Source organism: Anomalospiza imberbis, chromosome 5, assembly GCF_031753505.1.
Source record: "Anomalospiza imberbis isolate Cuckoo-Finch-1a 21T00152 chromosome 5, ASM3175350v1, whole genome shotgun sequence".
Taxonomy (NCBI): domain Eukaryota; kingdom Metazoa; phylum Chordata; class Aves; order Passeriformes; family Viduidae; genus Anomalospiza; species Anomalospiza imberbis.
The window spans coordinates 56,260,130-56,274,163 of NC_089685.1; the positions used below are offsets into that span (position 1 = coordinate 56,260,130).

At 38.1% G+C, this 14,034-nt stretch overlaps 1 protein-coding gene across 4 annotated transcripts in view; it reads left to right on the plus strand.

Moving 5' to 3' along the window:
* The window catches only part of MYBPC1 (myosin binding protein C1), a 37,131-nt gene that overhangs the window by 2,514 nt on the left and 20,583 nt on the right, over positions 1–14,034 (plus strand). For all 4 annotated transcript variants that reach the window (XM_068190983.1, XM_068190982.1, XM_068190984.1 and 1 more), the window contains exons 4-14: positions 308–359; positions 1,910–1,966; positions 5,160–5,326; positions 6,410–6,542; positions 8,107–8,231; positions 8,927–9,032; positions 9,330–9,496; positions 10,117–10,279; positions 11,048–11,154; positions 12,401–12,534; positions 13,691–13,847. In XM_068190983.1, coding sequence (XP_068047084.1) covers positions 308–359; positions 1,910–1,966; positions 5,160–5,326; positions 6,410–6,542; positions 8,107–8,231; positions 8,927–9,032; positions 9,330–9,496; positions 10,117–10,279; positions 11,048–11,154; positions 12,401–12,534; positions 13,691–13,847 — 1,368 coding nt within the window. The remainder of the gene's footprint in view (positions 1–307; positions 360–1,909; positions 1,967–5,159; positions 5,327–6,409; positions 6,543–8,106; positions 8,232–8,926; positions 9,033–9,329; positions 9,497–10,116; positions 10,280–11,047; positions 11,155–12,400; positions 12,535–13,690; positions 13,848–14,034) is intronic.

A 14,034-nucleotide genomic window follows, 5' to 3' on the forward strand; every position in this document is an offset into this window, starting at 1 on the left:
GCCAGCAGGGGAGAAAGCACAGGAAGTGAGAAGACAAAAAGACCAGAGCCTGTGAATAAGGCAGGCAGGGGAATGGAGAGAAACATCAGAGAAACAGATCTCCTATGCAGAACTGCAGAAAGTACTTCAGAGAAATGGTACACTTAGCACTGAGCATCTTTGCAGATACCAGAACCTAATGCCAAAGGGGAAGCACAAATGCTGGTCATTCAGCAGGAAATTGAACAAATTTCATATTCCAAATCACATTGATTACATAAATGATTCAAATTATGTTTTTAATTCCTATGTTGCCGTTATTTCATAGAATCTTCCCAAGCTGCTCCATCCATTGACATCAGATCTGCTTTCAAGAGAAGGTAAACCTCAGTCATCCTATCCAGCTCCTCAGTCCTTAATGGACATTAATAGCATGCACAGAACTTGTGTCAGACAATTATATCAAGTACTTTATAAAACTGGTTTTGTAAATATAGATTAAAGAAGTGGGATTTAGAGTAATTGGGGGTAGTTAGAATGAAATAGTTACAACACATAGATAGTACATATGATATTAAGTACCCCTACTGTGAAATTACAAGTGTCATCAATTTAAAGGAAGATTGAATATTTAAGTCAATTAAATATATGTTTCTTTGGAGGTTTTTTAAAAAAAATTATTTTAATTCACTAAAATATTCTGCCTGTTTCCTGAAAGCTGTTAACCACAATATGAAAGCTCCTAGTCCCAGTCCTGCAATGATTGAAAGCAGAGAGAAAATTCACACTGATTTCAAGAAGACAGGATCTGGCTTTGTTACCTTCAGTAAACAGTAAATGCCATCAGTAAGGAAAAACAACAAGTAGTATAGTACAGAGAATGTAAAATAGAGCATTGTGTCTTAAGGTTTGTTACCTTTCTGATAAAGTAGCAATTCTAACCAGTATAGGTGTCATCTTTTTGTAATGAAATATATAAAAAGATATATAGAATGCAAATTTTTACAAACAGATAATGAATGCAGTTTGTTAATTTACAAGTAAAGCTCTAATTCAGAGATAACTGCTTTTATTTAGGGGGTTTTAATTCAAATATAAATGCAAAAGATATTACATTCAAGGTGCATTTCCTTCTTTAGCACATTTTAAAAACATGCAGTAACTACTCTGCCCAAGCAGATGAAGATGTCTCAGTATTTTCTGATTTTCTAAGTAATATCTTGCATGTAAAATCTTGATTAAACATTGGCTTCATTTCAGTTAAGATTTGCACTATTTTTCCCTTTTTACAAATATTTAGGATATTTCTTTTGTCTGTATGTGCTCTATGATAATTCTGCTAAAGATCACATCATAGAAAGAAATGCACCTTGATAGGACTGTGATTCTGTCTGTAAAAATGGACAATGTACTCTTTTATTCTTTTTCATAACTGTTTTCTCCCTCCATTTAGAGAAAGGTAAAATCTTTAAGGTTAAGTACTTTTCAATCAGTATTTGACAGAGCTATGCATTGTTAAAAGCATCACCCAGCAATGCAAATCTTTGTTTTGTATTCACAGCAAGAGATCAGCACAAGCCCTTTGTTTTGTCCACTACAGAAACGAAAAACAAAGCTGGTTGTGTTGACTAGCTGCCATTTGTTTGTGTTACTGAAATCTAACACAAACCTTGGCAAATTTATGTACTCAGTTACAAAAATTTGCCATCAAAGTATAAGAAGAAGCAATACAAACCTTTGTGTTATTTTTCACAAATGCCTACAGAAACGTAATCCCTGTGAAAAAGCATACAAGTTTGTGTTGATTTTATACAATTATTTGTGTTTCTGGACAGTGTTGAGTGTATGAGAAGTGTAAAGCATTTACAGTGAGTGTTGTCTAAGTCTTCCTGTATTAAACAAAGATTTGATCTTTTTCTGTTAATAACAGTGGTGAAGGACAAGAGGATGCAGGAGAACTTGACTTTAGTGGTCTCCTGAAACGTAGGTGAGAACCAAGTGATGCAGTGAGCAGGTGTGGATTGCAAACCATTAGGTTCACACACAGAAACAGTCAGGGGTAGCATTAATAACTCCTTCAGAATTTCAACTTTTGAATGCTTCTAACTGTTTTTAATTCTCATAGTATAATATGTAAATGTTCTGTTAATCTTACCTCTAAGTGTGCAGAAAAGAAGACTCAGATTTGAGTGCGCGGGGAAAAGAAGTGAGCCTCAGCTTAAAGAGGCCAATAATGTTTAGTTGACTTGCTATTTCTTTTGTGTTTGCATGGAAGGCAGAGGGAGGAAATTTCCTACACAGGGATGAGCAGTACAGAAAATTGAGTCTGGTGCAACAGTAAAAAAACTGCAAGGGTTAAATTTATTTCTGTGGGTACATCCTCACTTGATTTTATAAGCATACTGATATGAAAAAAATCATCCATCATGTTTTCAAGTCATAGATATTGGTATAATTGTTTGGAGCTTTCTTTTTAATATGAACACACAAATGCTCAGTCATGTTTTATTTAACTCAAATGTTTTGATGGAAAAAAACTGGGGTACATGTTTCTCTGATTTGCCTTGAAAATCTGGTGTTATGATAGTTATGTCTATAGTTATCTCAGATCTTAAACCCATTTTAGTCTTTCATCTGATTAAGACAAGACAGCTAATGCATCATCTTTTAAAATCAAGCAGAGAAATTCTATAAGCCATTGAAATCAATGGCAGCTGATCACAGAGAACTGGAAAAGGAATTACATCCTTTATGTCATCTACCACTTACTCTGAAAGAGGAAAATCTGTATTAATTACACGAAAAGGTCACAAAGGGCTCATTGGCTATGAGGGTGAGGATAGCATTTAAGCAACTAAAACACACAGGAAAAGCAGAAGCTGAAAGCAGACAAAGAATTACCCAGACCAATTCCAATCCACCAGGTCTTTGGTGTTTCAAACTTCTCATCCCTAATTAGGACCTTCAGTTTGTCTTTGCATCCTACTAATCAAACTTGCCATGCCAGTTCTCATGACCGCCTGGTGTTTCGGTAGTAACATGAGAGATGCATGTGAGAGTTCTAGGTGTTTTTGTGGAAAGATAAATGTGATTTATGAGACATTATCACTTTACTAACAATTATCTCTTAAGATTTGTAAGATAAATGCTGTACAGCCTTATAAACATGGAATACCTATTTTGTGTTTAATAGATAAAGCAAATATTTAGTTTTTAGACACCATTATTTGACTATGGTCAAATTGGTTCACCTTGCTTCAGGCCCTGAAATGCAACCTCATATTTCTGAGCTTAATTGAATGAAATTGTTAATTAAGCCACAGTGTGGATATTAATATCCACGTGTGTGGATATTAACATCCATTATTACAAAGACAAATCCATGGCTTTATTTCAATTTTTACAACAGGTAATGTTGGAGGTGCATTCTTTCTCTTTTTTTATGGTTGTATGACCAAGGAAAGACCTAGAACTTTCCCCTTTTGGTTCATACTATTTGAAACATGATTGTTTGTTTTTTTTTTAAAAAAAAAAACAAAACTAAATGCATATAATCAATATACTGTCTATTTTCTAATTTTCTGCTGGTTGGCAGGCAGACATATCAAGTCTTATCTCAGTAAGCCACACCATGACTGGATATGCTTTGTCAATGATCAGTAGCAGCATGACATTCCAAGAGGCACAAGATCTAAAAACCGCTCATATATTTAGGTCCTTGTTTTGTCAGGTTTTTTTTTTTTTTGTTGTTGTTGGGTTTTTTTTGGTTTCTGGGGTTTTTTTAAAAATACATCTTGCAACAAAATGCAGAAGGAATCTCACTGAAATGGCAGCATTTGCTGTATAGTCACCCTCCAGAGAACATGAGCATGGGTAAAAGGAATAAATTATTAAATTATATGCCTGAGATTGTCTAACTTACATTGGTGTCTCAGAATTACTGTATTTGAAAGACTACTCAGGGAGAAACTCTCTTCCTTTTTAAAATTACAGACATATTATGAAAATTAATAAATTTCACGGACTAAACAGCAAAGTGGTTTCCATGGTTCCTCATCCAACCATGCAGAGATTCTCAGGGATCTTTAGTGTTATTTCTGTATATGTCAAAGAAAATCCTCCCTTTGACTCCATAAAGCTCAGCTGTAACAGTGCCTCGCTGCAAAACTTGGTATTTTTTTTATTTCTCAAAAGTTTATTTTCTTGCTCTGTTCTCAAAAGTACTGATTTTGTTAGACAAGCTAGGTCAAATTGAAATGATCCTGGTCTGATCCTAATGATATTACAGGAGGAAAAATCTAGATTTCTTCTTCAATTCCCGTATTGTTCTAGCAGTTCACTTTTTTGAGCTAAATTGTCAATCTGAAAAAATATAATTTTGTTTAGGATGCTTTCATTGTTCTATAATTTAATGGCTACCATTGAGAAAACAATTACGCTTCTCTTTATTGGTTGTCTTAGCCTGGAGTTGCAGGTAGTAAATACAGTATTGAAATTTCTGTGTAAAGGTGATTCCTCACACAGGCCTCTGAACATATTTCCTGCTCTTAAGACTGAGATACACATGGAAGAGAACAGATCCATCCTTCAAGTCCAAGTTGGTGTGCAAATCTCCAGTTCCTATTCATATGACTACTTTAAGTAATGCTGAGAAGCACTGGTGTAACGATCAACAGACACAGATTCCCCTGCATTTCAATGTCCTGTCACCAGTCATCCCCAATAGCAGTTACAGGGACTCAGGGTTTGAAAACATTTTTATATAATTTTGAAATTTCCAGATTAGGCTCAGTGGTGCCATCATAAAGTGTGATTGATTCCACTCAAGTTACAGCAGATAAAACTGATTTAAGTGGGATTAGCCTGTATACTATTACATTTTCAAACTGTATTTTTTTGAAGCATTGAAGCAATATAAAAATTCTCATAACTGATTGTATCAGAAAAGGACAAATTAAAACTTGCATTCAAATTCTGCCTTGAAGAAGTGTAAAGTAAGGAGTGAATGTCATTCTGAGCTACTCCACTCATACTGAGTGAAATAGAAAAAAATATGATGGCAGCCTTCAAATTTGGTCAAAACATTTCTAGCCTCACCATAGATTCAGCTTCACCTATTTTTTACAGTGTGATAAAACCTCACTAACTCTTCTCCCATAATTTTATTTTGCTAATGTCAGGGAGGTTAAGCAGCAAGAGGAAGAGCCTGAGGTGGACGTGTGGGATCTCCTGAAGAACGCGAATCCCAGCGAGTACGAGAAGATTGCTTTCCAGTACGGCATCACCGACCTGAGGGGGATGCTGAAGCGGCTGAAGCGCATGCGCAGGGAGGTGAAGAAGAGTGCAGGTACGGATGGGGCTGAACATCCCTGTGCTCCTTAGTCACACGCAACCGTTCACCTTAAAAACCCAAATGTGCTTCACTTCCACACAAGGGTACTCTCGCACTACAAATCATTCCTGCAGGGAGTTTATCAGAGGGCAGCTTTGGTCCAAGGTGGAAGCTTAAACACCTCATCCAACTCAGTGCTTACCTAAAGCATCCCTCCTTCTCAGACAAACACTGGTTCCATCTGGAATGATGTCCCCCAGATGTGTGGAAAGGTGTTACCTGATCAAACAATACACAAATTAGATCTTGTGTTGCCATAAGTATCTTCTGCTCTAAAAGGAAGTCACTCCAAACACATGCAGTGTCTGCTCTCCATAATCTCATTTTGCACTTAATCTCCATTGCTCAGAAATCCCAGCTGTACCACAGACCCTCCACCCTGCACTGGGTGAGGTCATTCAGGCCTGTCTTTCCCCATCAACCCTACTGAATAGTTTGAGAGGTGTAATTACACACAGAAATATATATATATACACCTGTGTGTATAAAATACATGCATATGCCACAGAACATGTTTGCACACACACATAAATGCAATGCACTGCCCATTATACTATTGTGGCATCTGCTTGTTCCTGGACAGCATTTCAGAACTGGATGCAGTATATACATTTGCTGTGTCACTGGTTTCCTGGAGGCATCCTTTTTATGTGCATGAAGTCCTCCACAAATCCAGCTGTAATCCAGCAGCCTGATACAACCTCTCTCCTCATCCATTACCTCACATCATAACATATGTTATGGTACTACACATTCATTTTTATTTATGTATTTTATTTGATGTATCTAGCCGTTCCTATTTGGAGTACAGTCACACTGCAAAGTCTTGAAGAGATGTCAGCTTGATGTTGGTTAGGATAACCAGAGGTGAACAGCTTTGTGCTTATTCTAGTGTTTCTAGATGATTCCATGCAGACCAGTGTGAGAATAACATTGTGTGCATGTATTCTGACAGGTTTGACGAGATTTATGCAATGCCATTTCAGCATCCATGTTCTTGTTTTCTGATCTCATGTTAAAATAACACTTGACTTCCAGCTTTTGCCAAAGGCCTCGATCCTGCATACCAAGTGGACAAAGGAGGCAAAGTAAGATTCATGGTGGAGCTAGCAGATCCAACAGTGGAACTCAAGTGGTATAAAAATGGCCAAGAAATACGACCAAGTGCAAAGTAAGTGATTTTAGCATATGTGAGCAATAAAATGGATACACAAACCCTGTCCCTTGACAAGTGTGTTGCCTAGATCTATCTCTTTGCTCAGGCTGCACCAATTTTACTGCTGGATTTCATGAGATGTGAAGAGTATGCAAATGATGCTGTGTTGCTCAGGACCCAGAAAAGTACACTGTAGGCTAAATGTAATATAGATTGTCTCCTTTTTCTCAAGACAAAAGTCTTAGAGATCCTCAAAAAATGTGGTGCCATTTTCTACTCAGTAGTTTTCAAAAATGAGGAAGCACTGCCAGTAAATAAATCACTTGTCCTTGGTCCTGTGTCTGGAGGGGGATGCAATCTTTCTGCAGTAATTTTGTGTTAAGAGCAGAGATGTTGACATCACACACTTACCCACCCGGCTCATAAACCCCAGAAAAAGGGGTGTGAGTTTTATCTCATCTTCCACTACTCTGTTAACACCCTGAAGTCAACAGCCTGCACCATCAGTCATGAGCAACAGGTCCAGTGTGCACAAGCTTCTTCACCTGTACCACCTGCACGTTGGTTTATTCTCTGGCTTTTCCTAGAAGTGCAGGTGCAGACACTTGAGCACATGTAGAGAGCAGTGCCTGGAAGTTGAGCCCAGTCCTTTTTATGGGCACAAGCAGCAGAAAACCCCACTCCACAGTCAGACGTACTTGAGGAAGAGGTGCATGACAATGCAATGTTTCTCAAATGTTTCTCAGCCTCACGAAGTCCTAGACAATTTTTCATCTGACCAGTTTAAAAAATATAATAATTAACAAAAGGCCTTTTTAAAGAAATGAGGCAGATTTCCTTCATTCTGTTGAAATCAGTAAAGGATTTTTGTTAAAATTCATGATTGACAAAAAAAATGGTTAATGGAGTACCTTCTCTTTAGCCCTTATATCTGGCATGAGCAATTCAGAGGTGTTTTGCAGGCAGCTCTATGGATTCCTCTCCAGCAGGAGGGGCTGGATTGAATGCTGCAGTGCATTTCTACCAGGCTGCTGAAGCAGCTGTCAGATGCTAACGAGCTTTGGTCATTACAAACCTGGAGCAGATCTAAACTGGTGACATAAAGGTGAAAGGCTCCATATCCCATTACTGATATCTTATGCCATCTGGCCTACCAATAATATTAACCTCTTAACTTTGGCTATTATTACACTTCACAAAAATGTTGGAATGAGTGATGGTGTCCTCTTACTGGTTATTTTCAGCTTTACTCATCTAGAGTTTCAGACTCCATTTTATTTGCCATCATTTGACTCCAGCTTCTTTTTTTTTTTAATTTCTTCTTTTCATATCACCCAGACCTGGGATCTTGGAACAAGCCAGAAGCAGCTCATTATCACTCTACACCACAGCTCTTTTTTTGCTATAAGTCTATGACAGCTCTGTTGAAACTTGGAACTTGCTTCCAAGGACAAATTTCCCAGTACTGTGTATACCCCAGAATTTTTGCATCTAAAAATCCCTACAGCACTTTATACATAAAACAAAAGGGGTCCAGAAGTTTTGCTAACGTGTCTTTGCTGCATTCCTGTCCAAACAGATACATTTTTGAGCACAAAGGTAACCAGCGAATTTTATTCATCAATAACTGCACGATGACAGACGATGCCCGCTATTATGTAACAGCTGGTGATGAGAAATGCTCCACAGAACTTTTTGTGAGAGGTAACTATATCAGTTTAATGCTGTTTCACCTGCCCTAAATTTCTGTGGCTTCTTTGGCTGCAACAGAAATTATCAGGGCGGATCTGGTTTGGTATGTTTTTGAATTCGCATTAGCAGCTGTTAGGATCACTTGGTATTTCTGTGATCCCTGGCCATTTTTTTTCCCCATCCTGTAGTTAGCAGCTTAGTGAAAAGCCTGAAATGGGGATACAGTCAACTTGGTACTGTGCATTGGATCTCATGGGGCTGTGGTGCCCTTCAAAACTTTAAGCCATTTTGGTGTCAAAGTACTGGCTTCCCCTAACACCACACTTGGTACCTGAGGACTCTGATATTGTCCAAGTGCCCTCAGGTCAGCCTTTCTAGAAGCCAGCTTTTATTTCTTTTGCACTGATTTGAGGGAAGACTCTATCAACAGTTATGAATGGGGGGGCCATACCTTCACTCTCTTTGCTCCCATCGTGTTGATTATTAGAGCAAAACAGGTATTATTATAAACAAATGTCACTTTTATTGAGCAAATTTTCTACTAGCATTCTAAAGAGCAAGAACTTTTCTGATTTAAGGCAGAAAAGGCTGCACTGATACTCATATTAGAACTTGAAAGTAATACTGCCTTCTATATGATTTAGAAAATCCCTTTCTCTTGGTTTTCCTTCTCAGATCGTAAATCTGTAATTTTTTTCTTTCCAAAGATCCTCCGATTTTGGTGACCAAAGGCCTGGAGGACACCAGCACCTATGTTGGTGAACGAGTAGAGCTGAGCTGTGAAGTGTCTGAGGATGATGCAAATGTGAAATGGTAAGACACGCTTTGAACAGCTTCCATGAAAATAAAACCCAGAAGCTTTTAATCGTGGGCAAAAATGTGGGCAGCTTTTCCTAAACCAGTAAACCTGAAAAGGGTTAAGAAAATCCCAATAAAACCTTATTCAAAAATGTAACAACACTAAAAATACCCTCATACATTAATGGATGAGTTTGTTTAGCCATTTCTAGTGCCCTATAGTCTTGCAAAGTCTTCTCTGGGAATTTCAGTCTATGGAAGTCTTGCACAGGACTTCCTTTGGAAAAATAAAAATTCTTTCCTTTCCATTAGGTTTAGAAATGGTGTAGAACTTTCCAATGATCCTAAATCTCGGTATCGAATTAAGGTTGAGGGTAAGAAGCACACTTTGGTCATAGAGGAAGCAGCCAAAAATGACACTGCAACTTACTCAGTAATGACAACTGGAGGGCAATCAGAAGCCAAGCTTTCAGTTGACTGTGAGTATCATCCACCTTGCTCTCAAATTCATATGCCACAGTGTGCTAGCATACAGAAATGAACAATTTTCTTGCCCTTCCCTGGAGGTTGAAAAGGAGACTTAATTTCCATAGCAATTTTTTTTGCCGTGAATCTCCAGAAGAGTGACTTGCCCTTAGACACTATTTCCAGCAGCAGGCCATAAACTAGCTCTGCTTGTTAACTTCCTGTCACTCCATTAAGATGGAAAACAAAGTGATCCATCCAAAGGTAAAATAGGTCAACAAGGTGAACTTTCAAGGGAAGTATCTGCTTTTCTTCAGTCCTTTCAGGTTTTCACAGGAAAGCCAAACCTAGGCACACGCACATGTCTCTGTAGTCCTCTCAGCTTTGGTTGTGCAATATCTCTTTAAAGTGCTTGTGTCTTTGAACAAAACACGTCTGATCCATCCTCTGAAGTTATCTTGCATGATGCATAAATGTACATTTTTATTTGTAATACTCATGCTGCTCTTGACTATTTTGTACAAATTGGCACCCTGACCAATTCATGCTGTTTTACTATTAAGTTGGAAATCACCCCCCATGGCTACTGAGCTCCATCATCTTTCTTTAATGCATCTGCTTCTGTGTTCCTAAGTGAGACCTCTGAAGATATCACTTGCACTAGAAGACCAGACTGTGAGGCTGGGACAGGAAATCCACTTGAAGTGTGAGATATCTGAGAATGTGGAAGGGAAATGGTACAAAAATGGACAGCTGATTGAAGCTAGTGACCGTGTAAAGCTTTATCACAAAGGAAGGTAAGCCTGTTGTCTATTGGCTTGGCTTTTGGTGGAATGATACTGTGGAGTTGGGCTAGTATGTGGGTTACCTCACTAAAAATTATCTGCTAATCCAGCCTAACTTCTGTCCCTCAAGACATATTGATTTCTGTCATTTTAAAAGCCATGTCTCCTTGATTCCTTTAATCTTGTGTATTTTGGCTGTGGAGGACAATAACCAAATCCTCGATCCACCTAAGTTCAAGCTACTGATTTTTCTTTCCATTGCTGTTGCTGTTGGTATGGGATATTAAGCAGAAGAATAAAATTATTGTTAGACACGATTAAAAATATACAACTCCTTTTCTCTTTCCTTTCTATACCTCTTTTTCTCATAGCTCCTGTTTGTATCAACTCACAAAGATAGTCCAACAAAAGTCAGAATATTCCCACAATGGGATCACCTACAGATTTTTTCTTGAGCAACCAAATTACAGTTGAATGGCAGCAGCATAGAATCCCTGTGTAAAAGAGATTACACTCCTGTATTTTCCTTGTTCTGTGTTAAAATAAACAATATTAGAATTGGTTACTTTATTTGGTGGTTGTCTCAATAATATTTTGTACAAAGCACACAGTATTTAATCACCTAAACTACCACTAAGCAACAAGCAAAGGATTTTTAGTCAGTAATTTTACTCACTTGCACAGATCTCCTAAAATTTTCACAGATTCACAGCTATCCTTATAGCTTCAAGCAGTCTTCAAAAATAATTTACACAGACTTCTTTCTCAATTCTTTTACAGAATCCACAGATTTGTTATACCAGTTTCTGCTGTTGATGATGAGGGGGAATACATGTTTGTGCCAGATGCCTACAACATTAATATTCCATGCAAAGTACATATTGTGGGTAAGTATACTGCACAGTGACCTGTATAGAACATCTTTCTGTGACCTTTGGAAATTACAAGCAGTGTGAAATACCCCTGATCACAACCACTTTGTATCCTCTGAGCAGGCATCCACCAGGGAAAACAGACCTGCAGCTTTGGCAAAGTGCAGTTGAGCTGCTGGGAGAGTCCTTTGCCTGTGCTCAGGATCTGCTCGTAGTTTACGTGCTGGGGGGAGCTCCTGGGGGAGGCTCCTTGAGGCTGAGTTCCTAAAGCTAAACCACTATGAAGAGTTTGTGCAAAAAACCTGCTGCTATCCCCTTCTCAGATGTACACTGCTGTCTTTAAGAACTAGCTTGCTAACACTGCAAAATGTGATTTAGTTTAAACGAGTAGTAGAATAAGCACATATTTACCTATCCATTAAATGCTATCTAGAGGGAAAAATTCTTCTGCCCAGCTTTGATTCATTCAGCAAAGCAGAGGGCTTGTTAGTGATACCAGTCCTTCAAACAAAAATAAAACAGGACATTGACTATTCCCACAGCAATGCCTCACCAGCTTCTAGCTGCAACCAGCAACTTGGAAATCAAAAGGAGAGCAGTATAAATGACCAAAGTTTTAGAAAACATGGTTTTTAATTGAACCTGAGATATGTGGGATATCTGTATTACAAAAAGTATTGGCAGGATTTAGGGAAAATTAAAAGGGAAGTGGTACCAGAGGGAAATGACCACTGTTATATTTCTAATATGTTAAAAAAAGTTGCAAGATGCTATTAATCAGTCGTTCTCCATACACAGAGTGCATAACAAAAGTGAAGTTTTTTTGTTTCCAGAAAAGGATTGGAGTTTATAAATTTTTAAACTGCAAGGACAGTGAAGGGTGAAGCATGGTTAGATGTGCCATAAAAAAAAAGCCCACAACTGAAATTCCCAAGAACCACTTAGAGGAAAAAAAGTGGACCAAAACTTCTCAGAAGTTACCTGACTATACATAATTCTGCCTCAGGGAAACAGTTGTGGGTTTTTTCATATGGTCTTATTATTCCAAAACATCTATGCTGCCATGATTTCTTTCATCAGGCAACTACTTTCTTAAACAGATTTTTCTTCACAAGTTTTTTCAAAACAAAATTCAGTTGCTTAAAAATACCAAGAAAATAAAACATAGAGCATGTTTCTGTGTGTTGCAGACATGTGCCAGGTCGCTGAGGTCTCAGAGCAGCAGCTACATGTCTAACTTGGACAATCTCTCCTTTTTCAGATCCTCCTAAACTTCACCTGGATGGTCTTGGGGAAAATAACACTGTGACGGTAGTGGCAGGAAACAAACTACGCCTTGAGATCCCCATCACTGGTGAACCACCTCCAAAAGTCTTTTGGAGTAGAGGGGACAAGGTATGTTGTCATTGTAGAGGTTTCTTTAGCTGAACAAGGAGCCTTTTCCTTCAAAAAATCATCTTTAGCCTTTTGAAGACATAGATTTTAATGGCAGAAAAGTAGCGGGAGATGCCCTATATTTAAAAATGCTCATTGCTCAAAAAAGAAGGGTAAAACAGATAAATATTATTTAGTGTCTTTTGGATATTTTTTAAGGAAAGCCTGAAATTAATAAGGAAAAAAAAGAGTTTGCTATTAAAAATAGTAGAGGAGAAGGATATATGGGATGCAGAAGAACAGTTGTGAAAATTTACCAGATGACTACTTCTTCTATGCATTCAACGCCCAGAATGGCTGCCAGGTTTTGGCAGAAAGACATGATATGGTCTGGTTTTGGAAAATGAATGATAAATTCTAATGGAGTTCAAGTCTAAAATGAAACAATAGGCAACTGGGGTCTTGCATCTGGTGTCTTAATGCAAAACTTTTGCTTAGATCAATCCCTGGCTGTGCAAATACCAAAACAGTTGCTTTTCACATTTAAATTTTCATTGTGCAATGTAGAAGCTGGGACATGTTGCCACCACTGCACATATCAAACCTATCTGGTCAAATCTGTGACCTCTATTTTTCAAATATTAATTGTAGTGTCACCACTGTGGACCTGTCCAAACAGGAAATTATTCTAGGAGAGTTCCTACATACATTTTCCAAAATATGTGACAGCATTTGAAATCTGTGAGGAGAAACTACTGACCATTACAATCACTCTGACCTTTAAAGTGAATGACTTACTTTTGATCTGACTTTTGGAAGAATCACCTATTCTTTTTACATCAAATTAGTGATATGTGTTGTTGGCAAAAGTGGGTTCTGCCTCCAAGGAGATGCCTAGTGCCTCATCCTTTGTGATGCAATGGCTTAATTTAGTAGCAAACTAGTAGTTACTAGTAGTAGTAAAATAGTAGTTACTATGTTTTACTTATTTTCATTATTTTGTCATTTTTCTCATCATTAGGTGACTAAAATGCTGAGGTTTGGTGTGGTTTTTCTTATAGTTGCTTTAATATTTTTGTTGAAGTGACCTGTACTACTTTGAAATTTTGATTTTTGAATATTTTGATTCTCAAATCCAGAAAATTTTACTTTTCCCTCTGCTCCCTGTGGTTCCTAGATGGTCACAGACAGTGGAAGAATACGGGCAGAATCGTACCCAGACAGCAGCTGCCTGGTCATTGATGCAGCTGAGAGGGAGGATTCGGGTCCTTTCAGAATCACTTTAAAGAATGAGGCTGGAGAGGACACAGCTCTAATCAACATTAAAGTGGTTGGTAAGTCGTGTGAAACAGTGCCCATGAGCCATGTCTTTTATCACTGTGGTAGAGTCTCAGGAAACTTCCATTTTCCTATTTGTCCCCATTGCCAGGTGTGGAATTGGGATGCAAGGGTACGAAGGCTGGGTGTTACTGACGGGAGTAGGAGCTTGGAAAGGATTTAAGTAGGAGTTGATTATTGCTG